Source organism: Aythya marila (genome assembly GCF_965140915.1).
Source record: "Aythya marila genome assembly, chromosome: 20".
Classification (NCBI taxonomy): Eukaryota; Metazoa; Chordata; class Aves; order Anseriformes; family Anatidae; genus Aythya; species Aythya marila.
In genome coordinates, this window is record NC_139061.1 from 10,715,428 (window position 1) to 10,742,668 (window position 27,241).

The 27,241-nt window shown below is 39.3% G+C and overlaps 1 protein-coding gene across 4 annotated transcripts in view; it reads right to left on the minus strand.

Moving 5' to 3' along the window:
- Nucleotides 1-3,470: 3,470 nt before the first annotated feature.
- Nucleotides 3,471-27,241, minus strand: part of NF1 (neurofibromin 1) — a 93,700-nt gene continuing 69,929 nt past the window's right edge. For 2 of the 4 annotated variants that reach the window (XM_082776228.1, XM_082776227.1), the window contains 16 exons: nucleotides 27,052-27,113; nucleotides 26,811-26,925; nucleotides 25,834-25,935; nucleotides 24,152-24,292; nucleotides 23,443-23,569; nucleotides 22,737-22,868; nucleotides 22,072-22,207; nucleotides 21,090-21,247; nucleotides 20,110-20,232; nucleotides 19,279-19,406; nucleotides 18,449-18,549; nucleotides 16,885-17,027; nucleotides 16,046-16,092; nucleotides 15,035-15,251; nucleotides 12,982-13,032; nucleotides 3,471-8,827 (listed from right to left, as the gene is read on the minus strand). In XM_082776228.1, coding sequence (XP_082632354.1) covers nucleotides 8,685-8,827; nucleotides 12,982-13,032; nucleotides 15,035-15,251; nucleotides 16,046-16,092; nucleotides 16,885-17,027; nucleotides 18,449-18,549; nucleotides 19,279-19,406; nucleotides 20,110-20,232; nucleotides 21,090-21,247; nucleotides 22,072-22,207; nucleotides 22,737-22,868; nucleotides 23,443-23,569; nucleotides 24,152-24,292; nucleotides 25,834-25,935; nucleotides 26,811-26,925; nucleotides 27,052-27,113 — 1,926 coding nt within the window. In that variant the 3' untranslated portion in view covers nucleotides 3,471-8,684. The remainder of the gene's footprint in view (nucleotides 8,828-12,981; nucleotides 13,033-15,034; nucleotides 15,252-16,045; nucleotides 16,093-16,884; nucleotides 17,028-18,448; nucleotides 18,550-19,278; nucleotides 19,407-20,109; nucleotides 20,233-21,089; nucleotides 21,248-22,071; nucleotides 22,208-22,736; nucleotides 22,869-23,442; nucleotides 23,570-24,151; nucleotides 24,293-25,833; nucleotides 25,936-26,810; nucleotides 26,926-27,051; nucleotides 27,114-27,241) is intronic. The other 2 variants (XM_082776226.1, XM_082776225.1) reach the window with 1 other exon arrangement.

Consider the following 27,241-nt stretch of genomic DNA (forward strand, 5'->3'; position numbering starts at 1 on the left):
TTTGCCCAAATCTTTGTGGTGAGGGCAGTCGGAGATGGATGCTGAAATCTGCTTACAGGCCATAAAACGTGCTGCCCGTGGTGAAGAACATGCCACAGCGTTGAGACTTTGCCCTTTTAATGTCCTTAATCTGCAGATCGTACGCTGAGAATGCCGTTAACTGACGGCCATCCTTGGCTGTTACGGTTGGGCAATTCAGGCGTTTATGGTGCCTGATCATAAGATGTTAGATTTATCAAAGGTCACAAAGTGTCAGACCTGGTGACTATAAACACTAAGCTTTTGGGACAGAAAGGGTATCTTTCTCTGCGTGCAATACATAGCTGAGCCCTTATAGCAAAATCCACCAAATTTACTATAGGGAAACCAAAAATATGCTCTCTTGAGTAATAATGTTATAATGATAAGTCAAATAGAGCAAACACTGCTAAAAGAAGGAATAACTGCTTCCGTGTCTGACAAGTCACAGTCCTACAGAAACAGGCCGTGTCTCTGAATTTTTCATGAGTGGGCAGCAGGTCTCTAGGCTGCTAGTTCAACCTTCACGATGATTTAAAAAGCAAAGAAATGTTCCTGGTAAGAAAGATTGGCACCATATGAAATAAAAGGAGTACTGAAAATGAGAAAGGAACAGGTAAGCACCCTCCAGGCCAATTTATTCTTGCCTTCTTTACCTGTGCCTTTGTTGTAAATTACAGGTCTACCCATTAACATCTCAAACAGAACTGGAAAAGTAAGGCCAACAGAAGCGTACTTGCTAAATTTCTTTGTAGGGCGTTTGATGAATCCTCAGAGTGCTGGAGCAGGTTCCTTGCTCTCAGGTGAGCCTGGTTTCATCTGGCCGAGCCCGCACACTCCTGTCAGCAGCGCTGGGTGCGCTGTGCCAACGCTGCAGGTCCCTGCTCACACGGCCACGAGGGACCCCTCGGCCCTGAGCAGCAGCAGCAGAGCTGCCGTGGAGTGAGGCTGCGTTGCCTCTGCCAGCCCTGCCGGCCTCTGCGCGGGACTGGCTTGGAGCAGCGCAGCTGTCTTTGCGCTGCCATTGATGATGGGTATGCCCTTCAGAAGGTAACTTTTCCTTCTTCCAGGAACTACGTGAGACCAGGAGTTAAAAGCAGGGATGGGCCTGGCTGGAGGGAGAGCAGAGGAGAATCAGACCTGGAGGACAAGATGCAGTGCAGCTTTCTGAAGGACAGAATATGCAGAACTGGTGACGGCCTCTTCTCTTTCCATGAGCAGCTTTTCATGTAAGTAACCTATAGCGCAGCAGGATTCAGCAGCACCGACAAGGCCTTTGTGTTTAATCCCTGTTTCACGGAGACCTAGATGCCAAGTGTTTTGGGCAAATACAAAAGTTCCTCCCCTTGTTTTGCTGTCCTTCCACCTCAGTGGCCTCACGCCTGTTTGCACTGTGGGGCCTTTATGCCTTTGTATGTTTTGCATTGCTCTGAACCAACCTCTTTGGCTCACAGCCACTTTGTGCCCTGTGTCTGGCCCGTGTTCAGTCATGCCTGTGTGTAGACGAGTGGGTGGGTCCTGCAGACTGTGCAGAGCTCTTCTCTGCACCCTTTTTGCATGTGCCGTCACTGTGAGGAGCTGAAGGCCTCGCCTTTCACTTGCCTGGCACTGCACGAAATGCACCGCAGGCCTCTTTCTGAGAATGGCTTGCAGTGAGCTCTAGGAGAGGTCGGGAGCAGTTAGTAAACGGAAACAGACTCACCAAGAAGGGGAGGGAACCCTGGCTGATAGTGCAGGTAGGGAGGGCACAGCCAGCACGTGAAGGCACTTGAGAGAAAGCAAATTAAGGTAAAAGGAATGGAGCCCGGGACAGGTAAGGCAGAGGCCAGGTCACTGCCCCACTGACCTGGCATCTTATATCTGTATCTTGAACCGAAGTAGCCTCAGGAGGCTGAGGCAATAAGCTAGAGCGTGGAAAACTCAGTCCCAGTCAGGTCTGTCTCTGATCCGCCTGTTCAGGACCCAGCCACGTCATTTACCTGTATCTTCCAAGGCCGTGGTCGGCACAACCAATTTGTGTTTGGCTCAAGAAAGCCGTTCTATGGAGCACCCAGATCTCCTGTGCAGAGCTTGTTCTCTAAGAATGCTAACCAGGGGTAGCAGCAGTGGAGTAGACCTAAGGTTTCTGAAGGACAGTGTGCTATGAGAAAAAAAATTGTTTTAATGGATCAGTGGGAGTTGCTTGAACATAGAGTTACTTGTCAGTATTTATAGTTTTATCATTTGACTAAGCCTAAAGATGTAGTTGCCAGACTTTTTTTTCCATTACTGCTTTGAACAGCAAGCTTGTACTTGTTTTAACAAGTCACATCACAGGAGGCATTATTCTACGCTCGCCACCCACACAACCCTGGGATTTACTTTCATTTGAGAACTCGTTAAGCGTACCAGCAGTCACCCAAAGCAACCAATGTTCCAAGACGCACAGGATTCACACATATAAATCATGAGTTTTACTGGTGGGAAGAGAACACGGTTGGTTTGAAAGGGAATGGTCAGTAGCAGTCTCCATAACAAGAGACTGGCTTTAGTTTTTACTTCTGTGACACTGTGTGCCTGGGCACATTAAATCTATTTAGCTTCACGTGTTTTCTGCCCATCTTTAAAATCCAGATGGACCTAAGGGGAGGAAAGAAAAAGCATTTGATAATCGTGCAAGTGACCGACTTGCAGTAGAATTCAACCCTATGGGAGGATGTACAGGACCAGATTTTACCCGTATCTCATGCACGTGGGCATTTTTCTGAAGTAGCTTTTAACCCAGAACAGTATCTGGTCGTGGCAACAGACAGCTCCAAGCCATTCTGGGGTCAGCCGACTGCAGCAAAGAACAACACCCTCTCCCCCCAGCCCTCAGCAGCTTACTATGACAGATAGGACGGCGCCTTCCCTTTCCGTCCGATGCCTTTTCTTAAACCAGCTGCTCGCAGCTGTGAAGCAGCCTGAGATGGGGCTAATCCTGGCAGTTACCTTCAGACATACCTGCCTCAGTGCAACATTTGTGCCTGTCTGTGTTACCTGGTTGTTTTTGTGTGGCCAATAGACACATGTAGGGGAGACAAAGACAAAGCTTGTGTTTTCTCACTGTTTGCACTAATCTCGGGGTTCATTTAGAGACCAGAAGTCTACTTTATTGCGTGTGTGAAGAGAGGGTTCTTGACACTGTTTGGTTAGGCAGAAAATGTGAATCCAAGAGCTCCTCTAAGACAGGAGTTCAGAGACTGCTGCTCGTCTATTCCTGCAGTCTCTGCTGGCCCCAGGAACGTGGCAGCGAGGCAGCTGAGCCATACACGCCTGCACGACTGGTTGTACTTCCAACTGAGCAGGCTTAATAATGTATTTATTATGCAGGAACAATAAGACGTCTTAGAAGCCAATGCAGTCACACTTTGTGTTTTTACATCCTTTTATGATTCAGAAAGCCAGAATGTAAGTACTTACACATTTTTAATAGGAAAGTAATACAGTCTCCTAAAAGGAAAAATAGATTTGAGTATCATAAAAGTTGCCTGACAGTTGAAACTTCAGGCTTCTAAGCTAGAAAAAGCCCAGATGGACAAATTATACTGAAATGTTCTTTAAAGACCAAGTAGCTGTTTTATTAAAATATTGAATTTACATTTAAAAAAGAAATATTCTGCTTATTTCAGTTACGATCATATTATTGAAGTGATGTGAAATTCATGACAATGGGCTTTATTCTGTCCAAATTCTGTCCTCAGTTATCTGCTGGCAAACAATTTTTTGTTGTTATGTAGGACCATGCAAGATCACACACACAGAAGCACATTTGTCTGGAAAGAGAAATCCAAGACAATGGATTTCAAACTTGATTCTAGTTTTCCCCAGTGTGGCTTTTCAAATCTCAATTTCAAACCCATCCAACTATCACTGCTCCAAGAAACAGGAAAAGGAGTTCAGAATACACCGACCTTATCCCATACCACAAGTGAATGACCTTCGAACAACTTGAAGCAGGTTGAATTTACATTTTACTTCAAAAAAAGGGAACGTACATACATGAGGGGGGAGTGGGGTGAACAACAATTATCAGAAACCAGGTTTCTACCATTTTTGCCTACAGTTACCAACTGTGTTTGAATCAGCATGGCTCTTGCCTGCTGATGCACAATTGCTTGCGCTATGAACAGGCTTGTGAATCAAGGAAACATTTTCAAAGTTGAGGCCCAAATGGAAATAGTAAGATATCATACACAGTGTAGGTTTATAGTACACAGCATGTTTTTTTTTTTAAATGATGTAACGCAACAGCAGGAAGGAGAAGTAGTAGTTAACAGTTACTAACACTAGAATAATCAAATTTGTATGTTATACATATACAGCAACTAACTGCTTTACAAAAAAAGCAAAATAATACAATATATTGTCACATGTATTTACAGTGTAGTAAATATACTTTTCTGTCAAATTTTACACAAAAAAACTATTTACAGGTGAATATACTGCATTAAAAAAAATTGTGGGACCAACACTAAAAGTGACTTTTTGTGGTAAGTTTGTTGCATAACAGTAAGACGTGCTTCATTACATTTGGAAAAATTAACCTTAGAACGAAACAAAAAGCCCTAAAACCTACAACCCAGTTAGGAATAGAGCACTGGAATGCTCCCAGGTGCTCAGTCCAAAATACTTATTTGAAATGTTTCCTGTTCTTGGAAACCTCATGCACATTAAAGCAGAAACATCGGCATAATTAACAGGTAGGTTATGCACTATTCAAATACTACTGAATTATTTTTAAGTCAGGGAAAATACAAACACAAAATGTTAATCATCTTTACAGTACTGTACTGTAGTTAGTGCGTAATGGATAGCATGTTCTAAAACAGGGGTGTCAAACATACAGTCCCCATTATGTAGTTATATGGTCCACGTGTTAAAATCAGATTTTTCTGAAATTAAGTTTTCATTTTAAAGTACACAGACCCCATGGCTGCAGAGGTAATCTTCAAACCGTGACTAAGGTAACCCGTGCAGTGGTGAGTGCCCTGTAGTCTGCAGGCTGCCTGAAGCAGTGACTGGAAGGTCTGAGCTCAGTCTCCCACTTCTTAGATCAGGTTTCAAGCCTGAAGCATCAGCAGCAGCAACCAACTGCTGATCACTAAGGTCAATGGAGTGACAGGATGGGGAGCGAACTGAAGCAGGCTGGACTGGGAATGGAGAGTGGTGCTCAGGGAAGGAAGCAGAGCAAGGTGCGGAACATTCAGAACAGGAAAAGGGAACAAATAAAGAAGGCTGTGAAAAAGAAACCAAACAGGCAAGGTAACAGCAAGGGCTACTACAGGGAGCAGGCTTTCTAAGTGATGAATGATAAGGCACTGAACAACCAGTTACTAACAAAAGTTTAATTATTAAAGAAAGGCCATGTTTTCCCCCTTGATCTAAGCGCGAACTTCCTGAATACTGGCACTGGGAGATTACTTTGCTGTGTATCAGGGCACACACGGCCCTGAATTAAATCTTGGCCCTAGACTGTGGCCACCTAGAGTGGCCATCGCTACGTTCAGCTCTGCAGCCCCCAAATTAAGACAGACTTGGACCTCTCGGAGCAAGTCCAAACGAGGGACAGGAAGATGATCAGAGGGTTGGAGCATCTCTCTCTCCTATGAAGACAGGCTGAGAGAGCTGGGGGTGTTCAGCCTGGAGAAGGCTGTGGGGAGACCTTACAACAGCCTTCCAGTACTTAAAGGGGGCCCACAGGAAAACTGGGGAGGAACTCTTTGTCAGGGAGTGTAGTGGTAGGACATGAGGGAATAGTTTTAAACTAAAAGGGGAGATTTAGATTAGATATAAGGAAGAAATTGTTCACTGTGAGGGTGGTGAGGCACTGAACAGGTTGCCCAGAGAAGCTGTGAATGGCCCAGCTCTGGAAGTGCTCAAGGGCAGGCAGGACAGGGCTTTGAGCAACCTGATTTAAGGGAGGTGCCCCTGCCCATGGCAGGGGGTTGGAACTGGATGTGCTTTAGAGGTCCCTTCCAACCCAAACCACTCTATGATTCCATGACTATAATTACACCAAAATTCACCTCTCTTTACCTAACACGTTTGACACCCCTGCTCTAAAAAGTTCAGGTCCTCTCACTGAACTATGCAGTGAAAAAATTAAATGACTCCCCTACCTTCCAAGATATAGAACAAATTAAATTGTATTGACTTGCTTTATATTTAATTTTTTTTTTCAGCCAGGACTGAGAGCTTCTAGTTCTAGTTCTCACACAAAAGGTGATTTTAATAATTGTCCATTTTGATTTTGCATTACTTGTATTTCTAAGACTGCTTAATTCTATTTTAATGACACCTTTTTTATATAAGCAATGCAAAATACTGGAAGAGTTGCAATGTACTCAGTCCTAACAAAACTGATTTGGTAGTTCATCTGGAATTATTTCTTTTTAAAGAAAATTCGCTCATAGGAGGAAACTGAAAATTACCTTTTCCTACCAGCAAATTACAAGATATTCTTTTTTCTTCCAACCTATGGCAAGAACAAGTCTTCAGGCTTCAACAATTCATTGTCTTCATTAAAATGGAAAGGGCTGGAATTAGCTTGGTTCAGTATAACCAAGAGCAAACTGACAGTGACACCAAAGGCAGCTATTAGCAATTTGATGTATGAGATGAGAAAGGTTTTTAAATCAGTGACTCCCCAAATTACAAATGCATAGCAGCTTAAAAACATGGCACGAGTCACTGCTCTATTCCTAAATTCACTTCTAGCCTCATAATCCCTTTCATAGATCTGTATCAGTTCAGTAATCATGTTTCTACTGCAGCTTCTACACAATCGAGAAGAAAAGATTTGGTTAATTGCACAAGTCTTAATATTTTCCAATGTATCTATTTCAAGATCGCTAATTCTACTTTTTCCTCTTGTTTTGGCAAACTATTTGCATATTAAGTTTGTGTTCATAGTTCTTCCAGGACTGTAAACGAATTAAAAAAAATTGTTATTTTATGAATCAATACAATAAAGGCATTTTTATTTACATAAATGTTACATTGTTACTGTGTGGATACATGTGAATTACGTGCTATATCAATAAAATCTGAACACTTAATTGTACCATTCTCTAACAATTTAGCTGTGGAGTTTGATTTACTGAAAGCCACTAATAAAATTACACTAGAGGATTTCCTTTTTATTATATAGTGGATATTTTTTTCTCCTTTAAAGCCACTTATAAATTGTTAATTTCTAACATACAACAGGGATCTCAAACTAGGAAGTACAGCTGTTGTTAGCAGTAGATATACTTAGCCCTAAGATGAGCACCTGGATGACAGGCCTTTTTGTCAGAATTTCTGTTCACCGCTGAGATCCAACACTCCGCACGTTTTCAGTCCGTGCAGGTAGCATCTGTAGCACCCAGTGCCACATCTTTACATGTCACTCAGCATAGCAGCATATTATCACAGTCATCCATTGCTAATACACTACTGTGGCTGACAAGTGATACTGTGGCTTTCACAGTGATAGCAATTTCAGTTTTGTATAACCCCCAAGTACGAACCCTTGCAAACTGAACCCCCTTGAAAGTTCTGCAAGACAGGTTTGACTGCAAACGTCTGTACTGATACCAGAAATTGCACTGCAAACATTCAAACGTAACCTGGATTTGACAAAGTGTCAGTTATTTTTTAAGTTCATGTACCTTAAGCAAACATTACTGTTTTTATGTCACTGCTTGGGCAGCGCAAAAGCAGCTTTGCCAAAAAACCTCCCAGAGCTGGAAGTTAATTCATAAAATTTTCCCCTCCATACCCCAATGGTTTTTCTGCCAGGAATTTCTTGAAGGTGCATATTGGTGGGAAGGGCAAAACTAAAGTATAGGCTAAATGGAAGAAAGAAGCAATACGTTTTCAACATTGCTACAATGACACCATAATAGTCAGTTTGTGATGATTTTCTTTCCACTATCCAACCTTCTTTAGTGCAGTTAAAGTACAGCAAAAAAAAAAAAAAATTGCTTTGGAAAAAAGCCAGTTTGTCCAGTCTGGTCCATATACAGTCCAAGTGTGTGAAGCTATGGTCTGGGGAATGAAGAGACTCATGCGGCCTCCTTGTCCTCTTTAAATTTATTGCTAATTACTAGAAATTTAATCTAATCAACCACTTCTGGTTAAGCTCATTGTACTGCGGCTATCGTAAGTTTCTTTTAAGCATGGTAAAAAAAAGTCCACAGCTAAAAATCCTACAGGTTTGAATTAAAACCAGAATTATAGGAACTTCCCCGGCTCATAAAGCCACTACCTTGACAAGTGTGCAAACAGGATTAAGTATTAACACTTTCCTTCAGAGAAGAAACAAACAAGGCATATCACAGAAGCAAGGTAGAACCGTCTATGGAAAATGGCTTTCATATTTGGACAAGATACTGTACTGCAGTGTTAAAGAACTCCACGCTTTCTTCGGCTACAAAGTCCGTCAGGATCTATAAGCAGTTCTGAAACACTGGCTTAAATCAAAAACAGAAGAAAAGAAAAAGGCATTAAAATTCAGGCAATGTTTCAGGAGTTGATCATCTGGCAACATGGCTGACAGGATGGGAACTTTAAAAATTAAGTGCAGCATCACAACTGGTGGGGGGCCCTTTGCAAGAGGCCCACGTACGTCAGTCAGTTTCAAAAAAAAACAAACCCAAATTTCACACAATCTTTTTAATGCTGTGACGTTTCAAGCTGCCAGCACTTCGCTGCTTTTGCACCTGGCTGGCGGAGCCGTGGCGCATCCTCCCGCTGTTGGCGTGGCCGGCGGTGGGCGAGAGCTCCACGTTCTCCTTGTCGATCCCTGGGGAAATACACAGATGGAGGTTAGCCCCGCTTTGCCCACCCTGCGGCTTAATGCTCTAAGGACAGATACTTCTGCAAATAAACGGGTTAGCATGTAGGCACCTATGTGGTACAACAAACTGTGACGCCTCTGACGCCAAAATAAAGGCATCGCAGGGTGCACGGAGCCCGCGCCTGCCAGGCAGCGCCCTCCGGACCACGCAACGGCCAGGTACCGGCGACACGGTGACGGTCGGTGACGCTGTGCTCGAGACACGGCCCAGTTCTGCCATGCGTACAGGTGGCGGTGCGGAAACAGCCCTTCGTAACGCAAGCGACCAGCGGTGCTGCCCTAGCTGGGAAAGCACTTCAGACATCTGAGGAACAATTTATTAAAAAAAAAAAACAAAAACAAAAACGAAAAAACTTGTAACTGTTATAGCAAGACATAACACAGCCTTACTGGTGATGACGACTCGTAAATGAGAGATCTGATACAGCTGATTTACTGCAGTTCTGTAATATGAAAAATCATTTTTTCAGGATCAAACGTATGACTCTCTGCTCAGGGAACGCACAGCCTCTGACCTGACCAAACACCTCCATGTGCTAACTTTTTTTTTAAGCTGCAGACTGGATTTGTTAGTTCAAGCTGCGTCCAAGAATAAAAGACAAAATACTTCCACAGACACGGGCTGATTTCTTTCAATACGTCACAACACTATGAAAATACACAGGGGTTATGAAGTGGTCACTGAATCCATCGAGTCATCTCTAGCCAAAGAGAAATAGCAATTTTATTTAATATTGGAAATAGCACATATATGCGTAAAGAAAAAGGAGATGATCGATATGATTCAGAGATGCACTGAATTGCCCAGTCTGGGAAATTGCTAAATTTTCTTCTCAGAACCTACTTATTAAAAAGATGCTTTAGGTAGGCATTATTCATCTACTTAAGCTGAATGTGCATTAAGGATCTGAAGATGAATTTCTTCCTTTGTCACTCTAACAAGAAAATCCTTGACAAAGCGTGCTGCCATCAGCAGCGGGCCTTTCCGTTCTCCAACAGTCTGTCAAGTAGTACCATTAAAATCAAGTTCTAACAGTATCATATTTGCAAGGTTTCCAGCTGTTTGAAATTGCACTGTAACAACACCTGACATGTAGAACAACCTGGGGAGAAAGGGATGCATTTCGGATGGCCATTTAAATACCTTCGGAACTGCCTGATCTGAAGACCATTACAGAATCCCATTTTCTCATTCACAATTTGTTCCAGGCACCAGTCACCTACATGTAATAGCAATCGAAATGCAAATATTTGAAAATAGGTGCTAAGCACATGCAAAGTAGCTTGTCCTAACTTCTTATCTACTGCGTGCCACAGCACAACCTGGGCAGTAAAACCAGTGTGCAAATCCAGAGTGAACCGAACGGAGACGTGCGACATCTGCACTTCAATACTGCTGTTCGGTTTACCTATACACATATATTGTAACCATAAATATATACTGACATTCATAGTGACAACAAAAATCACTGCAAATACGCTTGGAAGCTCGCTCGTAACCAAGAGGCCAGTGAGATCCCGGTCAGAGCGCTCCGTTTCGGCAGCTGACAACCCCCTGCAGCCGACGGCAGTGTCAGCACCTCCCTGCGGACACAGCTCCTCCTTCGCAGAAGGGACTCACTCCAAAATGCTCATTGGTAGAATGTACGTGGGTACTTGAAATAAAATACTCCATACATAACCCCAAAAAGAAGCCCTCCTAAATTAAGAGTAAGGAAACACTAGGGCCAGAGCTTGGAGACCATTTGCATCATCCCTTTTGGAGACCGCTCTGGTAAACAAGGCTTTCCAGCTAGCTAAGAAAGTCTTGTTTGACAAATTGATTTAAAAACATAACTGGAGATCTGCACTGAATGCTTCATAAAGTTACACCAAGTCTGTACAAATGAAACAAGTTCACCGTCTTTAGGCACCTACAGAGGGAAGGCACACTGCAAAGTGCATGGAAAGAGCCTGCCTGAGAGAGATGGGCAGTTCGTGCCTGACTTGGATGCGCAGCGCTGCTGCCGTGGGGCTCTTACCAGTGCAGACCCTTGCCTTAATAAGACATTAGCAGTCACAGGGCTGGAATACGGTTTTTAGTATCTGCCAGTTGAGATATGATTACAATTAAAATCATACACAACACCAATTCGATGCAGTTCTCAAAAGCCCAAGTTTTGCTGGGATATCAGGCTGGTTAGCTTGGCCTGGGAACAATCCCCTGGCTCAAGGCCTGCAGATGACCAGCTACATGTTCTTACAGAACGGCCAGCCAGCAGATGAAGGTTTCTGCTCCATCCTCACAGCATCCGTATCACTACACGTACTCACTGAAAACCCTAAATGCAAGGCCACACAGCCCTTTTCAGCTACAGTTTTGAGAACAACAAGCAAATTAAATTTAACTCAAGTTCGCAGTAGCAGAGGTTGATTCTTGCTACCAGAAAAGATTTGTGTGTATACAAGGACATCAAAATCCCCCCAACACTGAGCCTTGGCTCAGAAAGAGAAAGACAAATGTAAGTATATGAAGTACAAATCAAGGTTTTAAGGACTGTCTCACTGCCTGTCAGGTATGGACAGAGGGGGTAAGTAGGCTTATTTTGGATACATCAGGAATAGAACTGATGCAGGTACTCACTTGAAGAGTTGAGAGTAGACACCAGTTATAATAATGATTTAAGCCCTGGCAAATCAAGAGGGGAAGAACCAAGAATTAACTTTAAACAAGAACAACTACAGAAGCAGCTTTCTAAGAAGGATATTACCAGGAAACACAGAGAACACGTGGGTCTGGCAATTTTAACGATGGCTGCTTCTGCAGAAGTGCAGCTTCCCCAGACAGAGGTAGGAGGAGGCTTACGGGGTACAAGATGAGGATGAAACCACAGACAAGATTTATACCCAAGTGCATATACCTTTCCTAGAAGCCTCAGATGTTCTCTGCAGGACAAGGTAACTCTTACTATGCTGTGCTAAAAGAATCACGTGAAACAACGCTCCAGAACAAACCCCATCAGTGTGAGCTTAACGCTGACATACAACACCACGTGAAAGCCTTGGGTTATGAGCCTTTACTCTACCACCTTTGGACAGTCTGTCATTCAAAGATATAAATCTAAGACTTGGGCTTAGCGCAGACATACTTCCCATCAATTATTACTTTTATGATGGTTCTACTTCAAGTTAATCATTCGTGTAGCAATATCTTTGTGTAGCTGTCACATTACTTCTGCAACAAAATGATTGTCTGAGGCATGTTTAACAACACCAAACACTTACAGTACACGTGCAGCACTGGGATGAATAGCAGGAATGGTATTTTAATGGGAGAGGCTCGAAGTACAACCAGCAGCAAAAGTTAGGATGTCTGGCAGCAAATAAAAAGGTTAGAGCAAAATCCTATTACTACAAATTATATCTTCCATACTTTTACACCTCATTCCTGTAAGAGATTGATTCTCATCGGCATGAGCAAGGAGAGCAAATACACTCCACTATTCCACAGTCACAGGGAAAAAAAAAAACTCCAGCCAGAAGCTGCCTGCGGGCTGTCATCCTTCCACTCCCTGTGTGGGTGTGAGCTTACAAAAGTCACAATCTATGATGAGAATAGGAAGCAACCCACGGGTGTAAGTAAAAAAAAGTCTTCTGCAGCTTTTTTCTTTTTATATATATATTTCTCCATATAGAAGCAGAAATCAAATGGTGTTGATGAGTATCCATTTTAGTGAGCCTCTTTCAATTTAGTCCAAACAACTTATGCCTGCTTTCTGGTGGCGTGCAACTGAAGCTTCAGAGGAAGTCATCTTTAACATTACAGCTAATATGAGGCAGTTTTACATTTTACCTTAATACCTGCAACAGAATAATTTTGCATACCAAGATTCCACTTCTTTATTACCAAATTTATATTATCCTTAAACACATTAATGACTTTTTTTGTCTGCTACATCATCAAATGTTATCAGCATCACACAAGAAATTCAGCAGCTTAGCTCTTATACTGAAGCCATTCCCGTGTTCAAAGGATTAGTAAACTACTTCTCATGCCACAAGCCCAACCCTAAAGCAGATCAAGCAGTATCTCGTGCAAATATGATGGAAGTAGAGTGTACCTTGATGAGGAAGCTGCATGAAAACTGCAGATTTAGAGCAAGGCAGAGAAGCTTCACAGACACAGAATGAAAGAAAAACCATAAGTGAATAATGTCCATGACACGGGGAAGGGGAGGGGGTGGAGATGCCGACAGACAAAACATTTATAAACAACCTTGCCTATGTGTTTCCAGATGCAATAAATATTATTTTTCATGTTATCTGCAATTTAATATATTTCTTAGCATAACAAAAAAAGTACTTGGATGTAAGTTGTTTGTTTGTTTGTTCGTTTTTTAAACTCGGTGTGACCAAGTAACTCAGCACTGCTAAAGACCTGATTTTCTTGTTCAGTCATTCTCAAATCAGAGTGAGCGGATGGCAGGTCTGCATTCCATATTAGTCCCATAGTTGCCGTGCTGTTTTAAGAAATTCTGCAGCCCACATTTACTTCATATTCTATAATTCTTTTACCAAAGATTTTTATCTTGGCAGATATGCTTACTCCCTCATTCTTGTCTCTACAGTGAGGAGAGAATGAATAAACACCACCATCAGTGTACAAGAACACAAAAGTCCTGTATGCAGCAATGGAGCTGTATAAAGTGCCAGAAGACCAATTACATTTTTAATAAAATTAAGCAGCTTAAAAAGCAAAGCATGCAAAGTTGCCCTGGTTAACATAACACTTTAAACTAGTGAAACTGTATATTGACTAAGGTGGAACAGTATAATAAATGTGGGATGGAGGAGCAGGTTGAAATGCCCCATGTTGTGACCCGGCCCACAGTTTCAGAAAGCTGGAGATCCCCTGATCTTTGACCAAGGCTTTGCACTGAAATTGCTAGAATGAATCAAGAAAGATCAAACAAATAAGACAGACACTAAAAACCAGTGAAAGATGATGGGAAAATAATCAGTCAACACAAGACTTTCATAAAATAGTAAATCACTTAAGGCAGTTTCTCACTAGCCTGAAATACCTTTACAGGCAGACTCCTTATGAAGATGCCTCCAGTGCGGTTACACAAAAATGGAACCATTAGAAAGTTTTTGCCTATATGCAATTTACAGTGTATCTGTGTTCTTAGTACAAGACTACAGAAAATGAATACAAAGCAATACTTTATTCTATTTAAACAATCCGAAATTTAAGTTTTAATAAATTTAAATGTATGACCTCCTGTATCTGCCAAAAATCTTGTTAAAATGTTCCTGTTTAAAATACTGCTTAAAAAAAATACCTGAAGTCAAGAGATACAAACCTGCAAATCCACTTTCTAACTTTTTGAAGGAATTCAAGACTATTCAAATAAGTAGTCTTCATAGGCTGTACTTCATTACAATTTATAACTGTTGGAGTTGCCACTGATGCTACATTTACATGGGAAGAGGCTGTCCACAATGTACTTATTTTCACATTGATGGCCATCTGTATTTTTCCTCCTTTAGTTTTATCCTTCTGCCTGTTCTAACATCACAGATAATTTTTAGCTGTATGCTAAATGAGAATGTTTCTATCAAACCACCTTCCTTTTCCATAACCTGGTTGTTAACTAACCCTAACAGAGTGCAGGTATGGATAATGCAGAAATATTTCTCTATACAGGATGAATTGCATAACACAGCAGTTGCATTATGCCTTTGTAACAAATAAATGACACCGTAAAATAGTAATCTGCAAAGCTTCTCCAACCTCAGCTTTTACCTGTTCTTACTGCTCAAATCAAATGGGATGCCAGGAATGCAAAACAAGGCAACAGTACCATGGCCACAATGACACAAAGGTCTCCTCTAAGCTAAAGTGCCATTACTTAAGTAGCAGAAAGAGAAGTAACAGCTGTGGAAAATACCCTTCACATTTTTTCTCCTCATTTCAGACGAATTTATTTAATATAATAAATCATCCTGAGTTGGAGGAACGGGAAAACAAACAGTTTAATATTCATTTGACTCAATAATGCAATGATGCATAAAAGCACCCCAAAAGACAATGAGACTGAGCACTTGGCTGCATAAACAGTAAATTCAATAAATTCCCCTTACCTATGTAGTATCACAACAGCTACTGACCTGGGGAGTGCTGGGAAGTTGCGAGCGAGGTCATAGAATTGGAAAGGTTAAGGTTAGCAGTAATGCTAAGTTGGCTCTGCACTGCAGGAGGATATGGAGATGTGGGTGTCAGGAGAGATTCTTCACTGGTTTCCTCATCAATTCCAGGCAAATACGTGTCAATCAAGGCATCAAGAAACTTCACTATGAGTTCAGCATAGTCTGGGATTTGTGTTTGCTGTGGGTGATGGGGGAAAAAAAGATTGATTCCTTTCTTTCTACTTTTCTGTCAATATGAGCTTTGCCCCAGAACTCACTCTAAGATTATGCTGGTTTTGCCTGGAAATTTTAAAAAGCGTCTGAGGTAAGTATAAGCAAGAACTGATTTGTGGTCTTTTCCAGATTAATCTAAATGCACTTATTAAAGATCACTTGTAGGTGTGATTTCAGTACTGCTGGGAACTACAAAGCCAGAAAAGTTTCACTCATTAAGTGCCACAGATACCCAAGCCTAACAGATTATTAATGCCCCGCACTCATTACTCATGCCCCATAACTGAACATCCAGAACGCTGCCTATCCTGCTCATCTACTTCTTGTTACAATACTAGAGGGAACAGATAGCAGTACAGATGGTAAATGCTTTTATTTTTTCTGTCGTAGCATAAAATTTATTCTTATGGGATTATAACTCTTATCAATTTAATTCCTTAAACTGTAAGACAGAGATGATAAACTAAAGAGTTTCTGAATGATGTACATGTAGTGAACTTAGGAATGCTGGAAAGGTGCATTTACACACCTGACTGCTTGTAGCCAGCTTTGGTTAAGTTAACTTTACTGTGTCTATGAAAATATCCACTGCAGGTTAGAAAACTGTTTTAGACACAGAAGTGAGCCTTATGGTACTAATTGCTCATATCAACTCTGTAATTTACCATTTATCTGCACCCCTCCTGGAGCATCAATGTTCTTTATAAAGAGAATAAGGGTAAAACACTGATGAACTTACATACAGCATACTATTCTTACCTTAGAAAATGGGCCAGCAAACCTCCATAACCCATTAAATCCAAAACCTACAACAACAAATTGAATGTTACCACAAAAACACAGTTCTCAGTTGACAGAAAACAATTAGAAACTGTACATGGAGGATTACCTGGATTTACTTCAGCATGGAAATTCAGTATTTTACTTGGAGACTGAAAATACTAAATTTTTGTCCAAACTGAATAAGATAAAATGATGGAATTCTAATTTATTAGATACATGGGTTAAAAAGCCTCAAAATCTCAGAACTGTCATGCAGTAAATTCTTGATATTTTAAAAAGTAAATTTAACCTGTGAATATGTATCTCATTTTGGAAATTATATCAACACATTTTTTTCTCAATAGTCATCTGTTTCTTATGAATCTTCCTGGAGAGTCTTTGATTAAGGATCATAAAAAATATTTAGGTTTTAAGTGCTCAAGCGTCACATGAAAGGGAAGCTTAGGTGTTAAAAAACAAATGTTGCTCTATAAAATTTACCCATCATTAAACCAACCCATAACTTAAAAGGTTAACTTAAAGATCACCATTCATCACCACCGTATAATTTGGTTAGTGGAAACAGAATACTGAGTATTATACTTTTAATAGCTGGTGCATAACTACAAAAACCAGTTTTAATGGTCATGTCAGTAGCTGTTTTTTTAATATGCAAACACTTAACTATTATTTGGCTTTATGAAGTTGGAGAGCATCCACAAAGCAAAGCTGACTTGCTGTTTCATTAAGGCTGCAATAATTCAGAAACTTTTCATTAGCACGTCTAACTTAAAATTCAGCAGTTTAAAAAATAAATAAATAAATAAAATATTTACTTTGTAGATAAGAAGTTTGGTATTGGGGTGGAGACTCTTCATGGTAGACAACACTCTGAACAATCCCATGAATTGGATTCAACAAATTCGGATCCTGGCACAGTGACAAAAGGGTATTGATCTTGGAATCCAATAAATTATGCCTAAAGAAAAGAACAGTGGCTTATTTTTTTTTCCCACAAAATAAGAATACAGTTTACAACTACTTTAAAAAACAGCAGTTAAAGTGGGATTTTCAAAAGTTCAGTGATTTTAGAAGTAGAATGCAGCAAGGATGTTAAGAGGAATAACACTTCTGAAAATTTGTAGTAACAACAGGACCCATCAGAGCATTCTCTTTTCCTAGCATTTTATATTGCAAATATGTTTATCATTTTCAACCAAAAAAATCATTCCCTGGATTTGTGTGCATGTCAAAGGTGAACTTTCAAAGCAGTTTTGTAAACTTGCAAGGGTACTGCCTCATTTGAGCTCCCTTGCAGAACTCAGGCTTTGATCACACTATTACTGCACTAGATCATGCCCATCAAGCTCGACAGTCAGTTTAAGCCTACACAGAAGAGGACAGAACAACATCGTATGTTAAGCTCACCCCATGATTTAACGGAAGAAAAAAACAAAACAAAACAAAAAACAACTTATAACTTGGGCAGTAACAATACAGGCAATTCAAGCTACCTCTGTGTTGACCCTTTAAGACATCATGAGCTCAGAGAAATCCCTGTAATGGGAAAGAGGGCTGTCTGTGCAAGGCTTCCTAATAGCATTTTTTCTTTTGAAGCAAAATGCCTGTTCTTTACAAATGTGATTTCAGTAACTCACAGAACTTGTTTATATTCTGACTATTATTTTATAAAACCAGAAAAAGGTACCATTATTTCAAAATCATGCATCAGTCAGTTTTAAAAGTCTCCTCACTTTACCTTCTGATAGCTGGGTTTCCCTTGTATACATTGCCTGTAGTGAATACTACTTTTAACCTATATCTAAAGAGATGCATTCAAAGAGTACGTTGAACCACACTTTAAATCAGTTTTTTTGGGTTACTTATTTAAAAAAAAAAAAAAATCTGAGTCTAACCGGTACAAAAATAGTACCTAAGAGACACTACATATAGACTTCTATAGAAAACTATATGACTACATTGAAACATAATTTGACTCCCTACAGTAACAAGTAAGTGATAAAGCCATGCTGAGCCACTAGAACAATGGCAGCAGTGATGCTGAAAGCTTTCAGGAGAACCTGATGTGCACAGCCCGGCTCCCTAGCAAGAGTGACACAGCGCTCTCCCACGCTCTGCCAGCCTGCCCAGAACCCGGCGCTGAGGAGTGCTTTGGGACCATCTGGAGCACTGCTATCTGAGGGTGCCTATTCTAGCATGAACATTATATTAATTTAATGTAGGGAAAAAAGGATAATTCCCAAATTGCAATGGACATTTGTCTCAACGAGGCAAGGACAGATTGCAGCTAGTAACCTGCGAATGAGAAGTACCTCATACGTGCTTGTCTGCTCCAGAGACTTTTTAAAGGAAGGCCAAGTCAGAGCTTCAAGTACTTACACAACAGGAAAGACCTTTGGGAAGACAACACTGGCTTCTGCTAAATACTCGTACAGAATCCGCTGGTCAAACTCGTCAGTAGTGTACTTCACTAACGTTGCCTATGATAATGTAAAGGATTAAATTAGCATGCTTTAATAGGAGAATTTGAGTAGTTACAGGCTTTTTTATTTGTTTTTTTGTTGTAGTTTCCGATTTTAGTACTTCTGGGTTGCAGAAAAAGCAGCACTACAGAACATTAATTTGTCCTCTTCAGACATGGAATCAAGTGACTTCATGTCTTCGTGGGACACAATAAGAACAACTGGCAATAGCTTCTACTTTGGCAAAAAAAAAAAAAAAGGCCTTTTTTTTTTTTTTTTTTTTTTTTTTTTACATAACTGCAACTGACTCTGTGAATTATAACAGGAATGCAAACTGTACTGGAGCATCTGACGAAAGCACTCTCATACTGGTAGCTACATTACTAGTTAGTCAAATTTTAAATTGAATCATGCTGGAATTTCAAAAAACGTTCACTTAACTTTTAAAATATAATATGTGATACCTTCTTGCTATATAAAATTAGTTTATAAAACAAATCTGCAAGGAAAATGGATCAATTGTTGGACAAGTTCTGCAAAACAATAGGCTCTCATGCATTTTTCAAATACATTTATAAAAGTGATTCCTAGAAAGTCTGAAGAAAATCGACAAAAGTACAGATTTACACATTACATACTGATTCTGATCCACGTGAATTTAGAAGCACTGCAAGGAACACACATGCTTCTTTGGAAGATAAAAGAACATCAGAAAATAATACAATAATACACAGAAAAAAGGCTTACAAGAACTGTAAGCAGCAGTGCTTGAATTTTTGGGTCAGTCAGAACTTCTTCATCTAGGAGGACGTTTGACTCAGAAACAGAAACTTTTCGAAGATGTGGGTGTTGCTGTGGTGATATTCTCTGGGTCTCTGCCAGATAAAAAAGAGCAGCTCATCCAAAGAAAAATGTACCCAAACCAAAACAAAATTAGCTCTTGCACAACAAATTCAGTTATATGCAAACTTCAAAGTTCAACAGAATTTTCATAAAGTATAAAAGCAACAATTATGCTGTAATACTAGCGGCGCTAGGCTGTCACATGGGATGTATTATCAAATGGTAAACAGTAACCCCAATTTCCTATTTAGTGAAATACAGGCCCAGGGGTGGTAAGTACCATATTCAGGGTCAGGCGGCAGACTGACATCAGATACAACAGAAGAACCCTGGTCTTGCATTGCAATTGGGGATGGGGGCACAGGAAGCAGATGTGGGAGAAGATGAAGAGAGGCATTCTAGGCATTATGTCACTTTTCATCTGCAAAAATTTGCAGCTAGGGCTTAGTAAGTCATAAAAAGTCAAATTTTACTTATTTAATTTCACTCCTGTATACAGTGCTTTGTAGCTGCCCCTTATTCTGTGTCTGCAAACTGAGCAACTCTAATTCCAATCTCAATTGCCAGTGATAAGGAAGACTGTATTCTCCACAAGCCATTATTAAGATATTTCTCCCTTACCTTGTAGTACCTTACCTAAGCAAATAAACACTGAATTTAGAAATAATCCTTTGTATATATATACAAAGCATTTATAATTAGTGTTATTCTGAAAGCGTTAGTCCTGTTTCTCACCCATTTCATAATCATTTTCGGCTACTCTCCTCATTTTGGGAGGCGTTGTGATTCCAGATTCCATGTCTTGCCTTTTAGGAGCCTTTGTGTCCGATATCAAATGGTCAAAACTTTTCCTTGTACCTAAAAACAATTTATCATGAAATTAAAAACATTAAACCTAAATCCATACACTTAAGTATTTCCAATTTTCTGGCCAAGCTATCCTATCTACAATATATTGGTAGGAATCTGGGGACATTTTCACCAGTTCCAGGGATGGTAAAGAAAATATGGTCACACCATGCCGCTCTCCATCACAATTTCCAAAATGCTTCACAATACATATGAGGATAGCATGCAATTTATTCCAGTATGTAAGCTGTGGGCATGCTATGGTTTCCTGATCAACACATCACATTGAATAAACATGCCAAAATGTGATTACTGTAAAGAAAGCAGTAACAGGATTGTAATGAAAGAAATGTCCCTCTTCTTCCATATATGCCACAATGTAAAAGGGTAACCAGAAGTTATGAGAATGAAGTCATATCATTTCTTTGATACTAAGACTTGCTTGTAAACATGATGCACTGATAAGCCAAGTATAAAAGAAAAAAATGATTGCTTCCAAAACATCTAAAATGTTTTGGGACCATTTCTCCCACCGTAAAATAGAATACTCAATATAGCAACTAAGCTTAAGTACTCAGCTTCTTGGTTTTACTAACAGAGGGCTGGTGGCAGAAAATTAGCACTATGAACCTTTGGTATCTGGAATATCGTGGTTTTTTTTTGTTTGTTTGTTTGTTTTGCCTCTCCCCTCTCTGATCAAAAGAACTTAATTACTCCTCTCTATTTGCATTTTGTAGAAACTACATACATTCCTCTGACTTGGGAAAAAACACTTGAAGTCAGAACAAATACTCGTAAAATTTTTCTCTAATAACACTTCCTGGGGTATTCTGTAGACAAATTAGTAAATTAGGTATCTTAATAACCTAGAAGCTTTTTAGTGTTTGCTTGTGAAGGCTGCCCCATATCCAAACTCATGGATTTTCGTGTTCGAGGACTTATCTGTCCCACTGTCGGGTAACTGGCAGCCAGATGTCTGTCTGACCCCTTTGGTGATGACCATGGTTGATTTTCCTTTAGTGTCCTGAAAGTGCAGAGAAATTAAAATAAGAAAATCTTTGAAACTGTTGCATGTTTAGGCATTAATTTTTAAACTAGCCAAAGTATCCTTTATTAAAGCCATCTTTTCTAACAAGTTAAACTTCCAGAAATACATATTAAGAAATAGTAATTACTTTGCTAGCAAAAATGTGTGAAAAATAACAATCTATTATGAATGTAATTTTGAAGAGATAAAAATAAAGTAATAACAAAAACACAAGGAAATCAGCATCTAATAAGGCAAGATGCAAGAGATTTAATAAGCAGCTCTCCATGCTGGATGCTAAAAAGACAGGTACCGAGTAAAGCACTCTGTATTGAAACAAACTGGCTCTGCATGTCACTTCCAGGTTGACTTCCTAGCTACCTCAGCGGCCATTTATGGACAGACTGTAAGATGTCAAGGTTTTCCAATGACAGGAACCAAGTGATTAACTTAGTATATGTCCTGGAGCTCTCAAAAAGACACAGAATTTTCTTATAGAATATAAATGAAAAATGAGGTGAAATTAGGTCTTGTAAAAAGGGGTTAGCAAAAAGATTAAGACCTTCCAAAGAATTTAAACTCTGAAACAGCTTCAGAGATCTCAAAATTAAATCTATACAAATTCAATACACAAATTCCTCTATGACTCTTGAGCACACTGGTCAAGAAGCATGCTGGTCAGGAACCAGCAATATGTAGCTGAACATTCACGTAGCTTTAACGAATATGGGTTTTAGCTTTCTATATACTACAGGTTACCTTTAGATAACTTACTAAAGGAAAGAGATACTGAAATTTTATCTAAAAGTCAGACAACCAACCTATAGCTAGTGTCACTGTGATGTATGGGATATGTATCCATAGGAACATTTTCCATTGAAACATCTGTCAACAAGAGAGACTTCCTATGTTTTAGGCTGCAGCGACTTCGAACTTCCTCAGACACTGTGAGCAAAGCTAAAAATTAAAAGAAAGCTAACGTAAGTTTTCCATGGCAGGAACACATTAAAGAATGTAAGCAACAGTCCCTCAATTTAGATTTTTTACTTAGTACAAAGATGACCACAGAGATGTAATTATACCTTACTGAAATGTACAGAGTAAAAGTAGGTCATACAAAAAGAATTATATTCCCTAGCCAGTTAGAATTACATGACTTAAACATTTGCCCTCATATAGTCACAATTTCTATTTCTAGACCAATATGAATGCTCTAAAGCACACACTCCAGTATTTAAACCAAGAAACCTTCAGCCTCACTCAGATATTTTCAAAGTTGCTCAATAGGTCCTGTGCTGGCAAGCCTTCAGTCCACAAAGAGCTGTGGATTGATGTACCTCAGGCTAACCAGACTCTTGTCCATTTCCAGTTATAAGTTTCCTTTATATTGATACAACTTTAATCAACCCAATAACATAAGAATTCCCACAATTAGTTCATTTCAGTTAGCACAAGCTTAAAAGAATGTTTGTTTGTTTAATTTTACCTGCTAGGTAAGCCACACTCTGGGTGTTCACCTCAAACTTGTCACAATTCCTATGCTTATTAACCAGAGCTAGTAGTGTATGTAAAATCCTCACTGTTCTTGCTACAGTGGTAGGAGAAGGATGCCTGTACCCTAAGAAATGAGGTTAAAAAAAAACAAATACTGTATTTAATTTTTGAATGCATATTTATGAAGCATTAATATTTTAAAAATATTTATAAATATTTTTCAGTGTGTCCTCAGGATGCTTCATATAAAGGGTAAGGAAATACACACTAACATAAATTGCACACTTGGGACTATTATTTCTGTCCCTCTGCATAAAAACTTCACATAATTACAAATGTCTCTGCATATGTTATCTATTAGCTCACAAATCAGTCTTCTAAAAGAAACAATGAGCCCAAATAACAGGCACACATAGAAGGAATTCTTGGAAGAGGACATAATGAACTGTAGCAAGTGAAGCCACACACTCCTGTGACAGCAAAGAATTTATGTCATTTGCACTGAAAACCTTGATAGGATATGCATAATGGAAACCCAGCAAAGTCCTTTAGTCAAAGAACATTTAATTTTCTATCTGTTCTGTGATCTGAGTTACCTAAAATCCACCACCCATTTTTATTCCCTTTATTCTTGGGCTTGTGTTTACTTATGAATTAAGAGTATTCATGTAAAAATAAACAGCAACATCTGTATTTACCTTTCAGGAGGTGTCCCACTAGTGCGAAGTTGAAGTTGGAGTTGAAATTTAGCCCTACAAAATGATCCATCTGCTTGCAGTGCCATTCAAGTGGTCTCCTGATCTCCATAAACACCTCTTCTGGGCTCTGACCCAGAAAAATAAGATACAAGAGTATTGCATACAATCATACAATGGTTTGGGTCAGAAGGGATCTTAAAGAACATCCAGTTTCAAACCCCCTGCCATGGGCAGGGACACCTCCTACCAGACCAGGTTGCCCAAAGCCCCATCCAACCTGGCCTTGAGCATTTCCAGGGATGGGGCATCTGCAGCTTCTCTGGATAGACTGTTCTAGTGCCTCACCACCCTCACAATAAAGAATTTCTTCCTAGTATCTTGTTTCTTTGAAAATTACTCCTCTACTCATTTTTTTAAGGGATAAAACTTGGTAATTCTAAGAGTTTACAGGAAAATATCAATTGCACTCTTGATTAGAATATATCTATGCATTTCTGTTCCAGTTTAGAACAGAATAATAAGAGCTTCATCTCTGCTTCTCGGTTTACTGTTGATATTGTGCAAGTTCACAATGCAAATTTCAGTTTTAGTTGCTTGACTACTGTTCAAGAGGATAAGGAACTATTTTTTTCTTTTTAACAGGTCTAACTGCTTACATAAATTAATTATCAATTAATCACAGCTGGTTACTAAAAGAGGGCTCGCTTACCTTATCATTAAACACTCGAAGGCTATCCAAGGTATGCAGATTCTGTTCAAGTAGTGCTGTACCTGCTGAGTACAAGTTGACTTCATCTAGCTGCAGTACTGCCATAGCTACCCAGAAGAGGGCCTTGTGCATAGGGGAGTCCTGGAAGGAGAAGGAAAAGGAAAAGGCCATGATTCCACTTTCAAGTCAGTTCCTGTAAGTGAAAGACAAATAGGATTGACACGTTTTCATATATGCATTACTAACACAGTAGCAGAGGTTCTGTTCTCAAACACATCCATTCCAACAAAACAGGTATTCATATGAGCCCAGAGTGCTGATATATTTAACAGGTGAGTAGCAGAAAGCAAATTAATTTCAAGCCTTCTATTTCCTCCCCTGGAAGCCATCCCTTTCTCTTCTATACCCCTTTCCTTGCTCACAAAAATATCAGAAGCATATTGCCCTACATCAGACTGAAAGACAGTATCTTTTGTTATCAACTTGGAATGCAGGTTGAAAATGAATTGCAATTCTGCACATATAACTGGCCCAGCAATTCAATCTCCAAATCAGAAAATTAGGCAGGAAGAGCTGACATTCAGCAAATCCTGGGTCCCTTATGCAGCCGATTTTTCAAAGAACTAACTAGCAATAGATACATGAGACTTTTTGTTGTAATCTTCCCTGCCTAAAACGACATGCAGGAAAATGTGTGATATAAGCATGGAAGACAAGGAAGGCTTGTAGAGGACGGTCACATCACTCATTGGTTATGCGTTTAAAGGTACACTCACAGGGTGGAAAAGTAGTAGTACTATGTACTAAGTACTATGTACTAAGTAGTGTACTTTGCTCATGGTACACTAACAGGGTGGAAAAATGTGCAAGTAGCCTATCAGAACTGTTTGCTCTTGTTAATTTTAAATACCACAGTGCCATCCAGATGGCACACAAAGACTGTCTGTGCAAAGCTACCAAGTACAGAGTGAAACAAATTGTAGACAAGATTAGCCAAAGACTTCTAAAAAGTTTGTTATGTACATGAAAGTGAAACATGCATATTAAACCAGCCATATATGTTGGTAAGATTTTTTTTAGCACATTTTCTAATGTATTAACAAATGAGAAAGCTGCAGACCCATTCATGCTCCCCAGAAACCCCCTTCTAGAATTATGCCCTAGAACTATATTCTTTCAGATGTGTGTGACAATGCCACTCCACTAGAAAATTTTAAGGTGGTTCATTAACAGCACACCTATTGGTATGCCAGTCAGTTCATACAGTAACACACAATGGCTGAATTAATACCTCATTAGACAAGACTAAAATTTATCAGAAGCCATGATCAGAAAGACATGCATGAGGAATTACACATTTGAAAGCCAAGACCTAAAATCTTTTGGAGAGAATTAAGGCAGACTGTGGTATAGCCTTTGTCTGTATTGCTATGGCCCAGTTTGGTGAAGCAGAACAGTACATTCTAAAGCTTTTTTTAAAGCTTGCACAGGTCCCATACACAAACATCTGTGACACATTTCCTATATGTATTACTTTCAAGCATGAGTCATAGCAGTCATAGCAATGAAGTGTGAACATCAGATACCACAACACTTCCTTATATTTTTGAAGTTATACTTGCAATTATAACTTCCATTTACAAAACATATTCTCTGTTTATTCTAAAAATCCAGTCGTTTACCTTATTAAGAAGAGGCTGCAGCTTGGTGAGTGCTATTACGGTAGCTTCTATTAAAACTTGGCTATTGTAATTATCAGGCCCTTTCAAACAGCTCTCAAGTCCCTTTTTGTAGAAAAAAAAAGAATAATAATAAATAGAATCCATAATTAGATTTTGCTTTGTAAAAAAGATCAAAGCTTTAAACAATAACTGTGTCTCTCAATTAATTTACAAAAGTTAATTTTTCCAATTTGCAAGGAATTTTAGAAATTATGATGCACACTAGTGATATATATTGATATATTTATTTGATATTGATATAGTGATATATTTAATATATTGAAACAATTACACGGTGTGTATTAGAAAAAGAAGAGTGCAGGACAGGGTGCAAGAACTACAAAATAACTATTCTTCAGTTCAGATGCTGCTCAATTAAATTTTATGTCCACAGAACACTAATAAAGTACTTAAGGGAAACTTAGATAGCGGACTGTTTACCTCCTACAGAACACAACTTTATTTACAAAATATGGGTATCATTACCAAGCTAGGTAGCTCATTTCAAAGTTTTCTTACATAAATTTTATGCTTTCCATTGTATTTAGTTGTAACATACTAGATTATTAGCTTCCTTTAAAAAAAGGAACTTGTGAATAATGTGCATGCAGACAGATGCCTTATCAGAAAAAAATGCATTTATTTAAATACTGAGTTTTATGGATCAAATTTTAAGTGTCTCAAATTTTAAGCTCAATATTGAAAACTACTGTTACTCTAGAAATAGCAGCACTGATGAAACTTACTGCCACCAAATTAATTTAAAATAGAAAGCCAGGCCTACAAAGATTAAATTTCCAATCAGGTACCTCTCTGTACAAGAATATATTTGAAGAAATTATTTATTATGAAATTATAACGAGTTCTATATTTGAAGGGAAAAAAAAAATTTAGCTGTTTTATGAGTCACAAAGGAAAACAGATATAGACCTATATACCTTGCTAAGAATTCGGATTATTTGTTTTATTTGTCCATGAGAGACACGCTTACTTATACAGCCAAAGACAACAAGTGCTCTTGGCTGCAAGGATGGATTATATTGGAATGCAAACCTGTGAAGAAACAGAGTACACCATATTAAACAAATATATAACAAACAGAATTGTCAACTTTTCATTATACAGTCTAAGTGTACTACACGGGCAGTTAGGGGTTATGTTTTGAGGTCTACAACATACTTTTGAGCTAGTTCAGTCCACTGGTCCAGCCACTTGCACGTTGGAATATCTCTCATACAAGCCTAAAAAGAATTATATTGTTTGAATACATGTAACATGAAGAAAAGGTATTACTTTCAGACAATCATAGAATGGTTTGGGTTGGAAGGGACCTTGAAGATCATCCAATTCCAACCCACCTGCCATGGGC